This window comes from Seriola lalandi, unplaced genomic scaffold, assembly GCF_002814215.2.
Source record: "Seriola lalandi dorsalis isolate HSWRI2012SDOR001 ecotype SW California unplaced genomic scaffold, Sedor1 jcf7180002054962, whole genome shotgun sequence".
NCBI lineage: Eukaryota > Metazoa > Chordata > Actinopteri > Carangiformes > Carangidae > Seriola > Seriola lalandi.
Window position 1 is genome coordinate 1152546 of NW_019525513.1, and position 19059 is coordinate 1171604.

The window sequence follows — 19059 nt, forward strand, 5'->3', positions numbered from 1 at the left end:
TGCACATGTCTCTTATTTTCCCCTTCTCTTCAGCCATGTCCTGCGGCAGTGTGTTTGGTCTGCAAAACAAGCAGATGAAGGAGGCACTTTTCATAAAACAGGTTCAACAAAATGTGAAGGAGGAGCAAGCCAACCACGTCAGATGGTAGGTTCAACTAAAATATAGCATTTCAGAAACAAAATTAAAAGCATTTGTACAGTTTTAGAACAGGGGGAAGATTAAGATGTACCATTTATCATCAGATCATCCAGGAATATGCTTATCTAATCAGCAATAAGGGGAAATATGTGGAAAAACACATACATGAATATACTACGAAAATACAGATGCACTATTTTATCACACAGTTCAACAAGTTAGATAATAATTTAACTGTGACAACAAAACGTTGGATGAGAGGATGCAGTGAAAACCACGCTTCAATTAGTCTTGTTTTTTGGTTTCGCCCAGTGTTGAAGAGATTCTGGAAAGAAATAATTACATAAATTAAAATAATTATTAGAAAAGCTTCTTGTTTTGGATGTCGAATTTGTTATACTTGGTAGAATGCCAGCAGGAATTTAGTGTCGGAATGATACGCGTTCATGCATCCACAATTGGAAAGAAATAATAGAAATTCAAACCATTAACACCAATAACATTAACTTTTTTATTTTAATATTTGTATTTTTCATAAAAGTCATCTTTGCAGTTAACATCTATATGTATGTTTCTTTCATTCAGGCAAGTTCACCTGGGTAAAGACCCTGTGTCAGAGCAAACCAGGAGGCAGATACTGGAGGAGAGAGAGATCACGCTGCATGAATACACGGTAGGATTTGTCACTTGGCGTGAGACATAGAGAAACATGTAGAGCAGAGGTTTTCATAGTCTGACACTGTGGAGCCCCGTCAGAAAAAACTGCACTCCCTGTCCTATTATTATTCTTTGTCTTACTTCGATTTGGAGGATAATTATGCTCGAGGTTTTCCTATAATTGTGTGGCTTTGGGGATGTAAACAGACAGTTAGTTAGTCACCACTGTTGATATCTAATCTCTTATGTTCGACTCTACGCACATACCAATGTCATAACCTGATTCCGCTGATGCACCATTGGATCCACACTGTGATCTTGACCATTTGAAATAAATCATTCTGCGTCAGTGATTGATTGTATTGAGAGTCACAGAGGGTATGTGCAGACTCAGCCAAAGTAACATCAGATGTGAAATATGAGTCTGTGTGTGTTTGTGTCCCCAGAAAAAAGTTATTTGAATAGTTGACAGAACGCTCACAGACACTTAGCAGGACTTCCTCCCCATCTCCTCTCCACCTGCACTGTTTATAATGCACGCACGCACACATAGATATGATCTCTGTTTACAACCTCATATTTCCACATTGGTATTTTATGGGGACTGCTGCTGTTTTTATGATAGGAAGAGCTACCATCTTCTTGTATAGGTCATCTTGAAATCTTGACTGCAGGCCAGAACTTAAATAAGCCAACTGATAAACCTTCTTCCTCTGTTTGCATCAGAGTGAAAAGGTTTGCAGACACAATCTTTTTACCAAATGTTGGCAAATGAGACCGTGCTCCAGATGATTGGTAGCGGTCGCTTGATTCACGGAATTAAGACATCACGCTTATTTCTTCCCATGATAAAGAGAAACGTTGCCTCTTCAGCCAAGGGATTTCAAGTTGTTCTTACCGTAGAGGATAAACTTGTTGGGATATTCTTTTTCAGTTGAGTTTGCACCATCTGTCACTGCCAGAAGGATTTAGCAAAAATAGAAAGAACATTTACTTTTGTTTTTATGCCACATACCAATCTCCCTTTGCACTGGAACTTTTTTTTTTAGCTGGATTCCTATAGGTTTCTTACCAGTTCAGACATCATGACACTCAACAAAATGCGTGTAAATTTATAACTCTCTGTACAACGAAAGAGAAGCTACCTCTTGTTTGAAAGTGAGATACTTATTATCAAACTAAAAATAATTATTTGTGACACTTGCTTTAGGAATTGATATTTTTAGCTATGCTAGCGGTGCACCATTCCCTTCAGATTCAGCTAATCTCTGTGGTTAGTGTTCATTAACAAATGTTAGCATGCTAACAAAAAATATGCAGTTTAATACATAACCTCTATGCACTGCTAACTTATTGTGTTGTAGGTACAAAGGGGAGATGTAAGGCAAGAGGAAGACTTTGCTGCTGGACCACCTAAACTTTCCTCCAGACGAGTGCTTTGTGAAGCTGGACAGGTAAATCTCTACTTTTGTACGTTTACTTTGACACAAAACTTCCACATTTCACTCAGTTTGCTTTGCTGGTAACATCAACAACAAGTTAATAACTCTCCACACGAATCCATCACTGGTTGTGTAAGTTGTTGTTTCTAAACTGCTGCTGCACTAGACTGAGGTTCCCATCATCGCTAGATTAACTGAAGCATCACGCTTCACAGGCTGACTTTCCGATAGTGTACATGATGTAGTAACAGGAGTGTGTGTGTTTCCTCAGCCTTGAGTAAAGTCTCACACAGCATAATATCTCTCCACATGAAAGTCTGAAAGTAAAGCACCTTCGTTAAAAAACTGCAGTTGGCACAATGTTCAATTAATGCAACATCACTAAGTCATTCAGGATTATATATTTTCTTACATGTATATTCTTCTTCATAAAAGAGGGGTTTCAATAATGTTAGATGAAATGAATCTGTTGCTTTCAGCCCTTTTCTGCAATTTAATTCAATCTAACATTAATTTTTTCAACCCTACCATCTTTTGTCATTTAAATACTTCAAGCCAAGACCCTGTGAAATCCCACTTTATGGTACTTTTCATATGAACTCAATGTAATGATGTCAAACGAGCATATAAAAATCAGGAATAAATGTCTTTTCTAACCTCCTCCAGGCCCCAGAGGGAGCCCCAACCTTCCAGTTTTACTCCAGTTTTCATTGGGAGTTGAGACGAAGAGCCCTCAGACTGTTCCAGCAGGCAGCACGCAAGGTACACACATCCAAGTACTGTAAAGTCACCGTGGAAATGCACACATGCACTAGCATTTGCTGAGATGCACAACACACACGTTCCTCTTCCCCCAGGAGATGGCTGCTGTCCCTGCGGCCGTGTCCCTTTAGCTCAGCCGTGTGTAAACTCTTCACACTAAATGTATAATATTCCTTACCGTACAGTCGAGCTTCCTGGGTGCAGTGCATCCCAGTAAAAGCAGAGTAATCTCACATGGCCTCTTGGATCCACAGGAAGAGCATGTTTTCTCTGTTTCCAGTGGAGACTCTTGCTGAACACTGTGTTGACCTAATAGGTTGTTATTCATGTGCTGGTGCAGCTGACTCAAGCAGACACTCTTTTTATAAATATAAAATACTAGTAATGACATAAGTATGTATCGCTCCATTGTTGTGTGAATTATTTATTTAGAGAAAATCTTTAATTTTAAAATCATACAGGGTCTCTGCAGCTTTTACTGTGTTCAATTTAAGACTTTTTTTAGACCTTTTCATGGTTATAACACTCACAGAATCAGTTGGTATAATATTTGTCCTCAATTATTTATTTAGTACATGAATTTATTCACATTCAGATCACATTTTTGTACTTATCAGCCGTGTATAGCCATAATTCCTGGTAATATAAAATAATCAATTAACTTTTCCTGGACAGACAGGTAACAGGAAATGGATGGTTATCTTAACCAATTAAAAATACGTCAAGTAATTTAAGTAAATAATGTAATGAGGCAGCTCTGGTTGTGCATATAGAAAACCCAACACAATGAGCAGGCACTTGTGGACAGTGTGGAAGAGAAACTTACTTACTGAGTTTGTTAAAATTACAATAACAAATAATTTTAGTAACCAGTGTGCTTGTTTGCTCAATTGTTTATTCATATTTTTTCTCTATTTTATTGCACTTGCCCATCGCTAGGCAGCAGTTGTTGCTGTCCACTTGGTTTATGTTTCCTCTGTTCTTTGCTCTTCTCTTTGTGAGTCATTGTAAAATAAAGAAAAAGTCAGACTTGTAGACAGCAGTATCACGCTGTTCTGCTCTCTCACAGGTTGTGATCCGATGTCGCATGAACCGAAGACTAGTGAGTTTGAAGAAGCTGGTAGACAGCGTGAGGAACCTGCCCTCGGCACAGAAAGGTTTCGATTATCCCGAGATCTCCTCATTCAGAAATAATCTCATTTTGCGGTGTCAGGAAAGCATGCTTAATTGAATTTATTTCTAGAGGTAAAATTGAAATAAAATCCCTTCAGGTTATTATGAGGTTCTTGGAACATATATGCAATCCTGAGGAACAGGGCTATTTATGGTACTCTGTGCATTTAGTTATACTTTTATTACTGAATATTTCTCACTGACCTTTTGCTTTTATAATTGTCTCACCTCTTTTATGTTCACTTTAGTCGGAGAGAAGAAGCCGTGTGACCTGGAGATATCGCCAGACAAAGTCTTTCCATTTTCTTTTCCCATTTTCCCTGATGAACATGACCCACTGGTGAGTATGTTACATATTTAATGCACCCTAACAGCAAACTGTAAAAGTTACTGTCCTAATGCAGATTACAAGCAGTTAGATATGTTTGAAGTGTACCTGCCCATTTATGTCAAAGACAGAAATCAGCAGCCTGTCAGCAAAAGAGTTTGATCACCTTGTTAAATCTAAATTATCCAAATGGGAGCTGAAATATAGTAGACGAGAAACCTCTGAAAAGTGAATGCTGGCTATTGTCCTGCACATGAAACAATTTTCATTCATTATTTCCCCTGAAAGACGTCTTTGATCTAACCGTGGAATCAAAGAGAAGCTCACTTTCCCGCACTTTGATTAAATCTTTCAATTCCCTGATGCCCCGCAGAGGAACGGCCTCGGTGTTCAACTGAACAAATAACGCCATTTGTCTCCTTGATATTTCTAGACTCACAGTAATTTGGTCTCAGTGCCTGTGGATCCTATTGATGTGACTGTGACAACGCATATTCCTTTCTTCAAGCTTAAAGTAGGTATTTTCCTGCTCATCTGAACATCACACTTATAGCTCAACATCCAGCACCTGCAGTGGTGAAAAGTAAAGAAATATTGATGCAATGTCACTCTGCTTGTGCATGACTGACAATTTATGTTTGAGTTTGGCCATTTCCTGTTTTATTTTGTAGTTAATTTCCTTGTGTGTCTCGATGTTTTACTTCCTGTCTTTGTCCTGTTTCCCTCCTTGTTGATTTGTCTGCCCCGCCCTAATGTGTTTCACCTGTGTTCAATCAGCCTTGCCTCCCTTGTGTCTATTCAGTGTCTGTGTCAGTTCGTCTGTTGAAGTTCCTTGTGTTACATCGTGCTTTGGCTTCCTGTTAGGTTGGTTCACCAGTTTTGTAGTTTCTTCTGCCTATTGAACATTTTTCACTGAATCCCTTGTGTTGGTTGCATTTGGGTCCAGCCTTTACCTCATACTGTGAAAAGTATTGTACATGCGTATCATAAGCCATATAATAAAATACAGTGCTTGTTGAATATTAAACCAGTGGTTTCCAACTGTTTTTGGCTTGTGGGTTAGGGTAAACCTCTGAGATGACTTCATTCAAATAATTGTTCCTAAAAACATCAGATTGAACATTTATATTTTTTCTTATTATTCATCGCGTTATGATCCCCCTGAATTATTTTGTGACCCTCTGGAGGTGTCTGACCCCTAATCTGGGAACCACAATTAACCAATAATTAAAACCACCTTGAGCAGCAGCTACAATAGTAAATGCTACGTACACATTGTTGCATCAGTATTAAGAATCTTAAATCTCATACAAGTCATTTCTCATATCTGTTTTGATGTAGTGTTGATATTCTTTTTTTTGGGGGGGGGGGCTTTTTATGCCTTTATTCGATAGTATAGTGGAGAGAGACAGGAAACGGGGAGGCAGAGATGGGGAATGACAGGCAGCGAAAGGCCGTCCGATGCGGGATTCGAACCGGGGCCAACTGCAGCGAGGACTGTAGCCTCTACACATGGGGCGCCTGCTTAGACCACTACTCTACACAACGCCCTTTGTCGCTATTCTAACCATAGTGTTTGTTGATACTGTTTTGGCCCTCTAGGTTCCTCAGCACTATAAGCTTATGGGCTACGAGCCTGTGTCAACCTGGGAGGCATTTAACTCTTATATCCCCACTACTCTGGCCAGACCACTTCGCACTGGAGCTCCGGTAACTATACAGCACCTTCACTCAAGCATACTGATCTTTCTACTAATTTGTTCTTTGATTGCCTTTAAAAAAATTAATCTCACTGTGTTGTTGTTGCTTTTCAGGACGAGGCTGGAGCCGAGAAGGAACAGCAGAATGAAAATGAAGAAGAAGCTGCGGAAGCAAAGGAGGTGGCGGGTCTCAGCTTCACTGCCCCTGAAGCTCTGCTCAGACCTTTCCCTGCAAACCCGCTCAGGATCTTTGTAAGGCTTCTCATTCATTTCCCCTACATGATGATGTGTTTCAAGGTGACAGGTATATTCAAACTAGAATTGTTCCCGTGTTTATCTCGTGATATTGTGGTTTAGAATCCGGCTCCAGGCCTGCAGGCTTACAAACCGACCCCTAATTACCTGGAGAGTGATCTGGAGTTCCACCTCTGCCCTCTGCCCAGGTAAGAAGAGTCATCTTCTGTCATGTTGTCCTTTTATTTCTCTTGGGCATCAAAACAATTGCACAAAACAGTGCTTTCTGTCTGCAGGTACACAGTCTCAGAGAGCAACATGCATGACACAAGGACTCTGCACACTCAGAAGAAGTTTCTGGATCGCAAGGTTAGAGACTTTGTAGTCAGTGAACTTCTCTGAAAAGCTTTTAGTCTTGTCTGTAAGGCACTTGAACCCTGTTTTGATCATCTTTGTTTGGACATGTTAGAAAACGTTTTCCTGCTGGACTGAAGTGTTTGATAATCACAGGCATTTTTCAAAGTTGACCACTTTCAGTAAAAGTTGATGTAGCTCCATTTTTAGATCTGAAATGTTGTTTGTTCTTTTTTTTTCTCTTGACCAACAACAGGAAGTGATAAAAGGGGTCATGACATGGAAGAACTTCGATTCGATCGCCTTGAACTCTTTGTCCAACCAACCTGCTCTCACCAGTGGCTGTGCCCTGCGCAGGTAGGTCACAACTGCTTTTCTTGGACTGAGAAAGTGAAAGCTGGACCCTAACAGAGCTAAATTATAATGTGAGCTGTGAGGTGAATACACTTTCACCTACCTGCTTTTTTATTTGTCGACTAAATTTTAGTTCAACCTTAGACAATAGAAGCTGGAGTTTGCTACCTTTTTATTACCACTACATCTCTGTGTGAAATATTAAGTTGTGCCAGTTCCTGTTTTTCCTCCTTTTTACTGAGCAAGGAAGTGAGAATGACTTCATATAGAAAACAGCCACCCAGAAGTTAAAACAGAGGTTGTACTCACCCCGAGGTTCCTGTGTTAAACCAGCCTTATGTGGAAGTAGTCGCTGAGGAGCTCCAACTGGAGCAAAGCACCAACAAAGCACATGTTTACACTACCTGTTTACAGAGTACAAAGTGGCTGTTGTTCACATCTGCTGTCCATATTTTTACCGCCTGCATAGGAATTTGAATTTATGACCCTCTGGTGGCAAAACTGCTGCTCCAGATTTGAGTTTTTACAAGATATATCAAGCTACAAAAAATTAATGGTAGATTATTGAATAATGAAAAATTATTGTCTATTTCAGCCTTAGTTATTTTAGAAAGGTTTGCAGACAACTTATTTCTATCTACCTCTTTCTCTTTCCTTCCTTCTCAAGTGATACCAGTAGATATTTATCCTCTCGCCCTATTATCCTACTCATCATCTCACATACAGTTTTACAGGAACATGACTTCTCGCACTCTTCAAAAATAGATGTGTTAGAGCCAAGTCCGCACAAGTTCCAGCACCTGATAGGTTGGAGGCTGTCAAAGTGTCTACTCGTAACATATCCGGCAGAACTCATTTCACAGTCATAGAGTTGGAGTACATGCAGTACTGCGCTTACAGCAGGTATCATTTTGGATTTCAAGTATTGGTTCTGATTCCATTTAATTTAGAAAATAAGCTGCTTTTTATTTTAAATCCCACTGCGGTTTTATAAAGAACAGAAAGAACAGTGGGTGTGGTTCTTATATTCTGTCGGTAAAGTTGTACATTCCTAAAATCGATCCTGTGTGTTGAGATTAGTTTTCTCCCTCTGGTTTTAGAGCCTTGGATATCATCAATCTGACTTAAATGTACATCTTGACTTGCTTGGAGTGAAAAGGCCACATTTCAGTAGTTTTGGCCTGAAGATTAATTATTATTAGTGCAGTGGTCTGCTGGTTCCAATTTTCCAGCTGTTATTTAGATTAAATGTCTCTGTTTCTAAAATTAAAGCAAGGAACAGGTAAGTAATTGGAGATTTTAAAAACAAGGAATCGTGGACGCTTCCTGTTGAACTGAATTTAAACTGAATTTTTGACTCATCCAGCAGCCGAACACACTCGTGTCTTCTTTCTACAATGGAAACGAGACATTGTTCAGAATAAGCGGAGAGCCCCTCACACACAGTCTCCACTCACACTGTGGAATAATGATTTATTCAGACTTTAGCCTAAATGGACAGTGAATAAATTATGATATTTTGATGTAGCGTATTAGTGAACACAGCTTGGGGCTGTCCTGTTCTATTTGTGGTGCACTGTATGTTTCTTTGAGCACCCTGTCACAATGACTATGACTCAGGTGTGCAAAACACTTCCTGTTTCTGACTTTTTCTATGTACAGAATGTTGTAATTTATCTTGCATGATAGGATTTCTTGTTTCAATATGATTTAAGTAACAAAATGAAAGTTGCAGAGCTAATGATGCAATGTACCCAGGGAGATATGAAACCATTTTAAGTCTTTATTTGAGAAGATCCCCAAGTAATTTGGCCAACCACTGTTCACATGATGTATCTGTGAATATGTGGGTTTGACTACTATTTTCCTACAACTCTCTCTCTCTCCTCACCTTTCTGTCTACTTCCCATCTCTCTCCACCTTCCTTCACCTTACATAATCAGATGCCTGGAAAGGCAAAATATTCTCTTTATGCCTGTCACCACTGATCTGCAGGATAACTGAAGATATATTCTTGTTTTTTCATGCAAGAGATGACTTTCCCCCAGCCTCCCTGCTCAGTCTCATTAATTTTCCAGCACTGCATCACCGGTTACATTCACTGTGTCTCCGGTTATCTTACACACACAAACAATATGATTTATGTCAGGTGATCGTAATAGCAGATGAGAATGAAATTGACAGAAACTTGACAGCAGGAGAATGAGAGATGTGTTTTCCTTATGTAATATGTGTTAATGATTGAAGGGACTGTGTTGTATCTCAACTACCAACAAACTTTAAAACAGCAACTCTGTAGGTACAGATTCTACTTATTTTACAGCTGTACTACTTTAATTAACTACCACTAGTTAATTTTACTGTCATTAAAATTTTACCGCCATTATTTTGTTAATATGTGATGCTTTTAGATTGAGGAGTAAAACTTTCTGACTTGGGGGATCAAAATGCTGTTCAATAACAGTTTAAGATAGAAATATTTGAAATAAATTACATTTCACAAAAATAGCACAGTATACCTCAAGTTACAAAACACTATGCTACTAACGTCAGACTAAATGACTAGATAAATGCCGCTGGTTATGTTAGTATGATAACTACATGGAAACTACCAACTGTAAAACACACACATTCAGCACCAGACATGTATCCACATACTGTTTTTATAATAAACTCGTATCTCCATTTACAAAAGATGGGCTGTTAAGTTTGATATGTTAGTATAGGTAAAGTAAAATAGTAGTAAATCACTTGTTTGAAACCAGTTAGTGGTTACTAAGAACTTAGGAAGGACTTGTACTGGTACAACCCAGTCCCAGACTGTGACTGTATGTCTATGTGACCATGTGTTTCCATGCTCCTGCCATTATAAAGTGTCTGTTCAGAATGAAATCACAGCTTAGAGCAGGGTTGCTTCCCAAAGCCAAACCTGTCAATGTTTTAAATCTATTTTTGCCTGTGAGTGGTATCAGCTTTCACTCAGGAGTATTTTTAATGTTCCTGTTCAAACTGGGATTTCAAACAACCCTAAGCAGTCCTTTCATCTGAGTAAGAAGTATCTGACCACTGTCTCGATTTTGTGATGTTTGGTCTCGCTCTTCAGGAAAAAAAGCTGTGTGTGTGTGTGTGTGTGTGTCTCCTTTAGGTCTGTCGACTACAGCACAGATGTACTTCCACTCACAGCACCTCGTCCTCTCACCACCTTTCCTGATGATCTGACACCACTAATGGACAAACCGTAAGCACATACCACACTATTGACACTATTGATCTGCTTGTGTTTTCTCTCAGCAAGAAAAAGTGAGTACAATCGCTGCTCCGATGCTCAGATTATGTACAGTATGTTTTTATCTGTGCGCAGGTGTGAAGGCTCAGGAGTTCAACTGACTCCAGAGATGATCAGAGCAGAGTTCTTGTCTGGGGAACCTCTGGTCTCCAATAGCAACCTCACCACGGGAATGACAGCCTGGTAAGTCTACTGGTGCAGCATTTGCGTTGCTAAGACAGAGGTTACAACATAACAATGACATTATGTACAATGAATCCTTACTGACCTGAAGGAAGCACTTCCCATGCAACAAATAGGATGAATGTATATGAAAGTATATCCATACACACATACACATTGCAGATAGTGGTAGTTGGAAAGGGCATTAAACATGTTGTAAGTTTTAAGACAGAAAAATCCTCATGATAAACTAAATATGAAGTTAATGAATGTTCAAATTGCGTAGATGAAAACTTCAAACGCTGCGTGAAGCTCTCTTTTAACTGCTGCCATCACAATGAAAAAGATCATTTAGATATAATTGATAAAGATTTCTAACTATAACTACCTTTCATTATCTATGAAGATAAGATTATATTTTTATGGCTGAAGTTCCAGCCTTGACTCAAAATGCACTCTTATCATATAAATTCATAGTGTACCTGATACCATACGTGTGCGGGTCTAAATTGTTAGCATCCTCTAGCAAATGACAATTTAACTGTCCCTGCAAAGGGGTTTTTAAAAGTATTGTCATCCCTTTTGTAGAGATATACTGTCATATTTTTGACAGATTATAGCTTGTTTAGGCATAGATTACTTTAATCTAAATCTTGCAATTATTAAATGGAGGCTCTTGTCTACTGGTCTCTCTATTCCCTGCTGAATCTGTCCAGTTCTTCCATTGATAACGTTAAATTTCTCTGTCACAGGCACCAGAGGGAGCTTCAGATGGAGGCGACATACAGGTCTGAATTCAACCAGATGGGAAGAAGAGTGATGACCAGGCTGAGGCAACTTGGAGTCGACAACGGAACTTCTCATTCACCAGGAGAGGACTGCGAATAGGTAAAACACCCACACACACTTCCTCGAAACACACGGACACCCGGGAACCAGGATATGTGCGTACACACGCTTGCACGAGAAACTACATTCGTGGCACCACAAATAAGCGCTATACTCAGCCGTACGAGACTCTACATTGTCTGCGCTGCCACTTCTGTAAAATAAAACCTGGTTACTTTCTCACCCACCTATAAGCCTTCCTCCCACCCACTCAAAATTACCAGTAAGCTCCGCTCCTGTTCTCTTACAAATCCTGGAAATTCGTTATCCCTCCACCCACTCGGATCCATACATAAGCACAGCGACAGTATATTCTAACACATTACTGACAAACTGCATTCAATTAAAAATGATAATTCTGCATTTTTTACACCGTTCACAGTTTACGTTGTCGTAGAAACACAGTGCGACTGCGCTTCTCACTATTAAACCTTATTATGCCGCAAACAACAGTGTCACACTTGACCTTTGGTGACAGTTAAATATGATTGAACCATTTTTTATTTGAAATGCATTTGCCCTGAAAAGCTTGCTGATTTGTAAGCTATCCCAGCAACATCAATTCAACATTTAAAAGGTCATATTTATTGCGGTTATAAAGAGAAAGCTGTTGAGGTCTGAATTTAATTTCCAGAAGAGCCGGCAGGCTGTGAGCTCACTGTGATGGAGTCCAGTGCAGCACATGTGTCCGCTCTCACCCCTAGAGGGAGCTCCAACTCTATGAGCTTGACAATTAGAGCAGCTCTCCAGTTTATTTGTCCTTCAGTGAGTGACTGTGTGTGTGCTCACTTGATGGCATTGTATTTTAGAAATGTACAGTGAACGTACAGTGTCTCTTTGAACCCCCCCAACAGTTTTTAGACACAGAGTTGGCCTATAGCCAAGCTACTAGAATGAGCTGAGGTGATAGTAGAGGGTGGATTATAAAGGATAGTAACCTTGTTTTCACTGCAGCTGAAATTCCATTGAGAAATTGACTGTTTTATTAATGCTCACGTAATTACATTTTCCCTCCTTTGTGCAGGTTAAGACTTGATATATATATGTATATATATATATATATATATGCTTCACGGGAAGCAATACTACAGCTACATTTTTAATTAGAGCCACAGCAGTGATATACATTTAATAAGTAATAGACAGTGTAATAATAGTAACAGAAACGCGTGTGAGAGAGAGAGACAGCGTATGTTTGATGTGTGTGAAGGGAGAGAGGGAGGAAATGAGGAGATACAGTACAGCAGTGCTCTCTTTTTTACAGTCAGTTTGTATAATTTATTCACCCAGCAGTCAGCATCTGTTTTATACCATTTCCAGTAAAAAAAAAAATATAACCTCTACCATGGTAACATGTGTGTCACCCCGCGAATACAGTATCCATTATTTTCTTTTCTCCAACCTTCTTGAAAAATGAGGTATAACACTTAGAGACAGCAGCTAAATCCCTAAACCCTATGACAAGAACGTAGCCTTGCTCAGTTGACATGTTCGCCACAATAACCTGACCATCCTCAGAAATCATCTAGAGGAGGCCAGAATGAAAGCAAGCGGTCGTTTGTGAGACAGAAACTGCCTCTGTTGCTGTCTCTTCTCTCCATCGGCTAATATTTACTACTCCTGGGACAAACCAACAATAACCAGCAGCAACGGACGTGATCGCAACTTTTAACACCATCTCTCTTTTCTTGTCCATCTCTGGCTCGCAGTTACCGCTCGCTCTTTCCTCGCTTTTCACTTCACACATTTCACTGAATTACTCCCTAACACTTCCTGGGTGAGAAATTGTGTTGCGGTCTTGGTAGGTTTTGCCTCAGAGTAATGGCCCCTCAGAGATACTACATCCCCCCTGAAATTCTTTTGACTGGCAACCCAGCAACTTCTTTCAAAAGCTGAAATAAATTTGGTTCCACTTTGAACAAAGCCTTTTGCGTATTCTGTGTTTGGAATGGCTTCATGTGGCGCTTTGAACGCCTCGAAGGCTTGAGGCGTGCAAGATGTATTTAACGGTCAAATATAAAGCACTTACTCTTGAGGCTATTTGAGTCTAGAGTAAAGCTAATTCTGTATGTTTTGAAATAATTTTGAATTAAAAAAACTTAATTCATGTCTTCAATCAAAGACACACCAGAAGGTGGACGTGTTGAAAATACTGGGTATGGTCCAGTCACTGTTTATGACGGAATGGCAGCCAGAGATAACGAACATAAAATCTCCACGTCAGCCGTTTATCCACCATAAACAACTTTGCTCTGAATAATAGCCCTGACATTCTCACTGAGTATTTCTGTGCTCAGCTGAGGGTCGTTGAAGTGTTGAGTCTGCTCCACGTCTTGTTCTTGGTGATAGAAAGGCGTAATGGCTGTGGAACTGGCAAGGCAGAGCGAATGAAAGGCCTGTCGAAAATTAAGCTATGGCACGCTTCTACTTCTGTCCAAATTCAGTGCATTTAAGTGCAAGGAACAACTGCGCTGCCACAACAAGGTCATGTGTGTGTGACTTGCCCTCTCAAAATGGCTTATAGCAGATCAGAAAAGCAGCAACAGGTGAATGGACTCTTTGGTCCTGTAACTGCTGCTGCTTTTCCACCCACTGAAGATCAGAGCTCCAAAAAGTGTTTGATTTCTTGTGCATAGAATTCACAACATCAGAAAGTCTCTGATTGCAGAAACTAGATGGCGTTCCGTGAGATAATTTGGAGTATATTTATACGTGTGACCCGTTATTAAAACTTATTTAATCCAATTGCCACAATGCAGCAGAGGACCCCAAATATAATATAATACAATAACTTGAATGTACCAAACTATGGAAGATAATTTAAAGGTAATTTGGTCACAGTAATCACAAGTTAGTTACAGTTTTTTCTGTTGTACATACCGAATATGCAGATCCTGTAAAATCAAGGGAAGATGGACTAAACTTCTTTTGAGCCTCTAACATTGATTGAATGGTTGATTTATCCATTGATCAACCTTCAATTTTTATCCTTTTACAGCTGTCCGAGTGAGTGGACGCAGAACTAGAAATTCAGTATTGATCGGCTGCTCCGTACTTTGAGCTGGAGTCACTTTCCAAGCCTTAAGTGGTTTTGTGATCGTGAGAAAATAATGAGCCAGAATCTCAGCATCATAACTTTGACCCAAAGTACTGTGTCATTTGAAAAATGATAATTTAGAGTCTTTCTCACTCTCACACTTATTGTGATTCTGAAAGTCCTTTTTTCTTTTTACTTTTTTTTTTCAAAATACCGTTGTTCCCATCTTTCCATAGCCTGCAGCTTTTTTCATGATAATGTGAAAATTATGAGTCACCTTTGAGTGAGCTGTTCAAAGATGCTGTGCTTTTTTGTTTGACACACTCTAGCTCAGGTAAAAATGTGAATGGTAGCATTCTCTTGTCGGCCGGTATATTTACCTTTTCTTTTTAAATGTAATTTAGAGATTTTCATGTGCCCTTTTTTCTCTTTTCTTACTCCCTGAATTTCTACGTTGGAATAAATTACTCCTTTGTTCTGCAAGTAGCTCAGTCTTGATTGTGCACATTCTCTGCCCTAACAAGAGAGAAAGTCCACTTAATAGCTTCTATCACTGACACTCTTGTATTTGCGGTGTTAATACGTTCTATTTCGAAATGTTAGTTTTCTGCAATCCTTGCCAAAACCTCAAGTAATGCATAATTGCTGCGTTCCTTGTCAGCTCTTGGTGGTGTGGTTACAATGCTTGTATTGCTATCAGTCTCTGTTAGCTTTATAAAACTACTCCTCCTTACTGTTAGCCCCTACTAAATGCTGTTAGACTGTCAGATGTGGGAGTGAATGTAAAACGGATGTTTGAAGAGTTATGAGGGATTGTAAGATGAATAAATGGAGGTCTTTAGCTGATGAGACTGAGCTCATCCCAGCCGCTGTGTTTCCTTATCCACAGTGGATTTAGTACATTAACAAATCTCCATCTCTCAAGGAGGAAATATTTCCCCCTGCCATTGCATTAAAATGTTGCCTTGGCTTCACGGCCTTAAAGCAGAGAAGCAGAGATGGAGTCATGCTCCTAGATAGATGTGTTTGAGGGGAAGAAACTGCGATACGACACACATCAAATGTTTATTTAGTTTAAACTTAACTCAGATTAGCCTAATCAAAGTAGTGCAGGACACAGCAGAGGGGCCAGAGTGGGATGGAATCAGCTGAAGGTGAACGATGACCTGTGGATATTGGCTCAAACAGTGTTGTCACATGTGTAGGTGAAGTAGCGTATATTAGTTTTACCTTCAGTGAAATTTAGTGCTGTCAAATCCCACCTTCACCTGACCTTGGTTGTCTTTTGAATTGGAAAGATTTACTTGAACAACTTCAAATTTAGATAATGGAGGTTACACCGAATCTGAAAGCTTCCAAAAAGGGGAAACCAACAGGCAGATGCCACAGTAGCCAACCATTTGAAAGAGGGACTAATGCTCTGGATTCGGAGAAAAATGGCTAAATGGACTCTGGGTATTCTTAAGAGCAATTTTGTAACAAGGACAAGTGTTTGTTCATGTCTGTCTCTGTGTAAATATTCTTGAGCTAGAACTCTTACTTTTGTCTCTAATGGACACTAAGTAAAAACCACTCATGCTGTGTGTCCACATTGGTAAAGGCCTACAGTGATTCTTTACAAAAGCAGTAGGAGTGGTGATGGCTTACTCGTCTACCACAATCTCCAGGACTACGTCTGCCCCACAAGTGAGGCCTGTGTCCCGTCTTTTTTAAATCTTCACATCACTTTCTCTGTTGTTGTCCTTTAGTGGGTCTAATTCATGTATGTGACAGCATGACAGACCAGAAAAATATGATTCATATCAGTGTCTGGAAATGCATTTCCAAAGATGAACTATGCAAGAATCTGAATTCGGTTTACTTGTCAGTTTGATTGGCGGTGAATATGGCTGGCTACATAAAGAGCTGTGCTTTCATTTCACATAGTGAGGGGTGTGCAGTGTAGCATTAAATAGGCCACCGACACAAAACAGGGACCACATAAATCCCCCTGACATTTCTGCGGACGGAAATACAAATGTTTATTTTTGATGGGGGGGGGAAGAAAAAAAAACAAAGAGCAAATAAAACCCCCCCCTTTTTTTTTTTCTTTTAGTAGGCAGGCCTTACCTTGGATTGGGTATTTCTTGAGCCCGGCTAAAAGAAAACACAGTGACTGAGACGAGAATGGCTACAGATACTGGATTTCATGGTTAAAAAAAACATTTTTTTCGTATCTCATTCAATTCATTTAATATTTCTGAACTTTCGCTTTACTGTCCCTCATGATCAGACATAGGAGAATGTTCATTAAGTCAACTGCATTTCTTGATCTGAGTTGTGCATCTCTGTTAAATATCATTTCCCAGAGGAGGAAATTGGAGCTATTTTGAGTTGTTTTTCTGTAAATGTAATTTTCTATTTAGGGTTTAGCTTTCAAAGATGCCAGGGTCAAGACCAAAATCACTGCTGCTTACGGCATGTCTAGTAGTTTCAGCTACCTTATTAGAAACTTTCCTGTTCCTGCTCCTTGCATCTTCTCTGTCAGTACTCTTGTGAAATTGCCTATTTGTCAGAAATATCTGCACCTTACACCCTTTAGACAATTTTCTACATGTTTCCTATACTTGACAAATGAAGTGATTGTGATTCAGAGTGAGGTTCACGCTATCCTTTTAAATGACTGTGGGAGAGGGTGACAGGGAAGCAGTGAGCAGTATACAGAGGAGAGGTGGAGACAAGGCAGTAATTAGCAGCATACACTACACACAAACACAATTCCACCATTATATATTATAATAATATACTTTATAAAACTTTTTAAAGCAAAGTTTGCAAAGTACATCATGTGCAATCATGTAGTGACCTCACAGACTACTAAATGTGATAATATAATAGTTTTAATTGATTAAAGAGTGGCTGAAGTGAAAACACTGAAGTGAATGAATTGTATGAATGGTGAAGAAGAAGTTTTATTGTTCTTCAAAACCTGAGAGTTTGAAATCGTCAAAGTGGACATATTTTTAGGAGTTAAAATGTGAGCTGAAGAAAAAGAGATGAAAGCAGCTGAAATGTCAATTGACATATTACAAATAAAAGCAGCAGTAGTAGTTAGTAGTGTTATTAAAATGAACAAGACGGCACCACTTGTAATGTTAGTTGGAGTAAGAGATGAAGGCGGTTGAAATTAAAGTCTACATGATGAAAACCTTTGTAACGTTAAATGAGGAATAAGGGATGAAAGCGGTTGAACTGTCATTCAAAGTGTATCAGATAAAAACAGTTGAAATGTCAGTTGATGAGGAAGTGGACAAGTAAGGATAATGATAGTAATAATAGTTATAATAGTTTAAGAGTGTGCTTTGCTGAATGATTTAGAGTTACCGTGTGCCTTCTTTTTATGCAACGGTACATCATGTCATTGTCACATTTCCGTCATATCCTTCATAACTCTTTTTAATTAGGATCATTAGAGAGCCTTGAACCTGCAGTGCTTGGCACAAGACCTGCACCACAGACAGGGTTAATCCTTTCAAAGAAATATGTCTCTTATATCACACTTGGTGTGAAAGCACTGCTTTCCGTGCCGTTGTAATGTAAGATCATTAGAAACCCTGTGTGGTCTTAACATTGGTGGAGTTTTCTTTCAATGAAAGCCACCCCCCCGGTAACTGCAGTTGGCTCCACATACTGTTCAGCCATAAGACTCGAATAGTCACATGTTCGCAATAATACTCTGAGAGTTAGCGTCACTTAAGGACTGAAATGGCTCCAGTGAGAAGCCCTGAGAGTATTTCTTTCAACAAGTTTCCAAATTGAGTGCTGTAGGAAAAGTAGTTTTTATGTAAGACACAAAATAACATGAGAGAATCAGAAAGGTGGTTACTAGATTCTTGTTTGCTGCTAATTAGCTTAGTAACCACAGCACAAACACGGTGAAGTAAGCCATCTATACAATTACTGAGCTAGAGAAGCTGTTTGTAGCTAACAGTCGTCCCAGTGAGCGTTCTTAGTACTACAATAATTCATTATATACAGGTTAGTTCCTTTGAGATTGGGCTTGGTCAAGACAAAAGAAAGAGAGAAAACAGTGTAGTCAGTGGTTTTGAGACAACATGTTTGATTTTTTTTAGCTGAATAAAACTCACATTTGTAAATTGCTCTTGAAGCTCAAAATAATTCTGCTTGCCTTGTTATGTCCCTCCAATTAGAGTATATCCAACATCATCTCTTTCAGTCTGTTTATCCTGCTAGTTCTTCTTACTTCTTACCATACATAATTACATCGCACTGTGTACCTAATATTCCTGCCTAACAGATACCATGGGATCTGAGGAATCCTTTCATTTAAACTGTGCTTTAGAGTTTATTCTGTTGCAGCATTTACTCGTCTTATGGTCCATTCTTTGCTGCTGTTGTTGAAAGAATGTGTATGTTGCTGCTCCATATTTCACTCCGCCTTAAGAAACCATTCTGTGAGATGCTGATATTGTTGCTGGTTTTTATTTTGCAGGGTTTCTCTTAGTGTTGCATTACTCTTGTAACCAGGGCAGTGAATATGTGG

At 39.3% G+C, this 19059-nt stretch overlaps 1 protein-coding gene across 1 annotated transcript in view; it reads left to right on the forward strand.

The window, feature by feature from the left end:
• Positions 1–19059, forward strand: part of cfap221 (cilia and flagella associated protein 221) — a 129002-nt gene that overhangs the window by 5927 nt on the left and 104016 nt on the right. Inside the window, exons 10-24 of the mRNA XM_023395394.2 lie at positions 34–145; positions 725–812; positions 2161–2250; positions 2905–3000; positions 4070–4157; positions 4422–4513; positions 4935–5015; positions 6104–6211; positions 6316–6453; positions 6559–6644; positions 6732–6804; positions 7046–7146; positions 10289–10381; positions 10505–10612; positions 11344–11479. Of these exons, the coding sequence (XP_023251162.1) occupies positions 34–145; positions 725–812; positions 2161–2250; positions 2905–3000; positions 4070–4157; positions 4422–4513; positions 4935–5015; positions 6104–6211; positions 6316–6453; positions 6559–6644; positions 6732–6804; positions 7046–7146; positions 10289–10381; positions 10505–10612; positions 11344–11479 (1490 nt within the window). The remainder of the gene's footprint in view (positions 1–33; positions 146–724; positions 813–2160; positions 2251–2904; positions 3001–4069; positions 4158–4421; positions 4514–4934; positions 5016–6103; positions 6212–6315; positions 6454–6558; positions 6645–6731; positions 6805–7045; positions 7147–10288; positions 10382–10504; positions 10613–11343; positions 11480–19059) is intronic.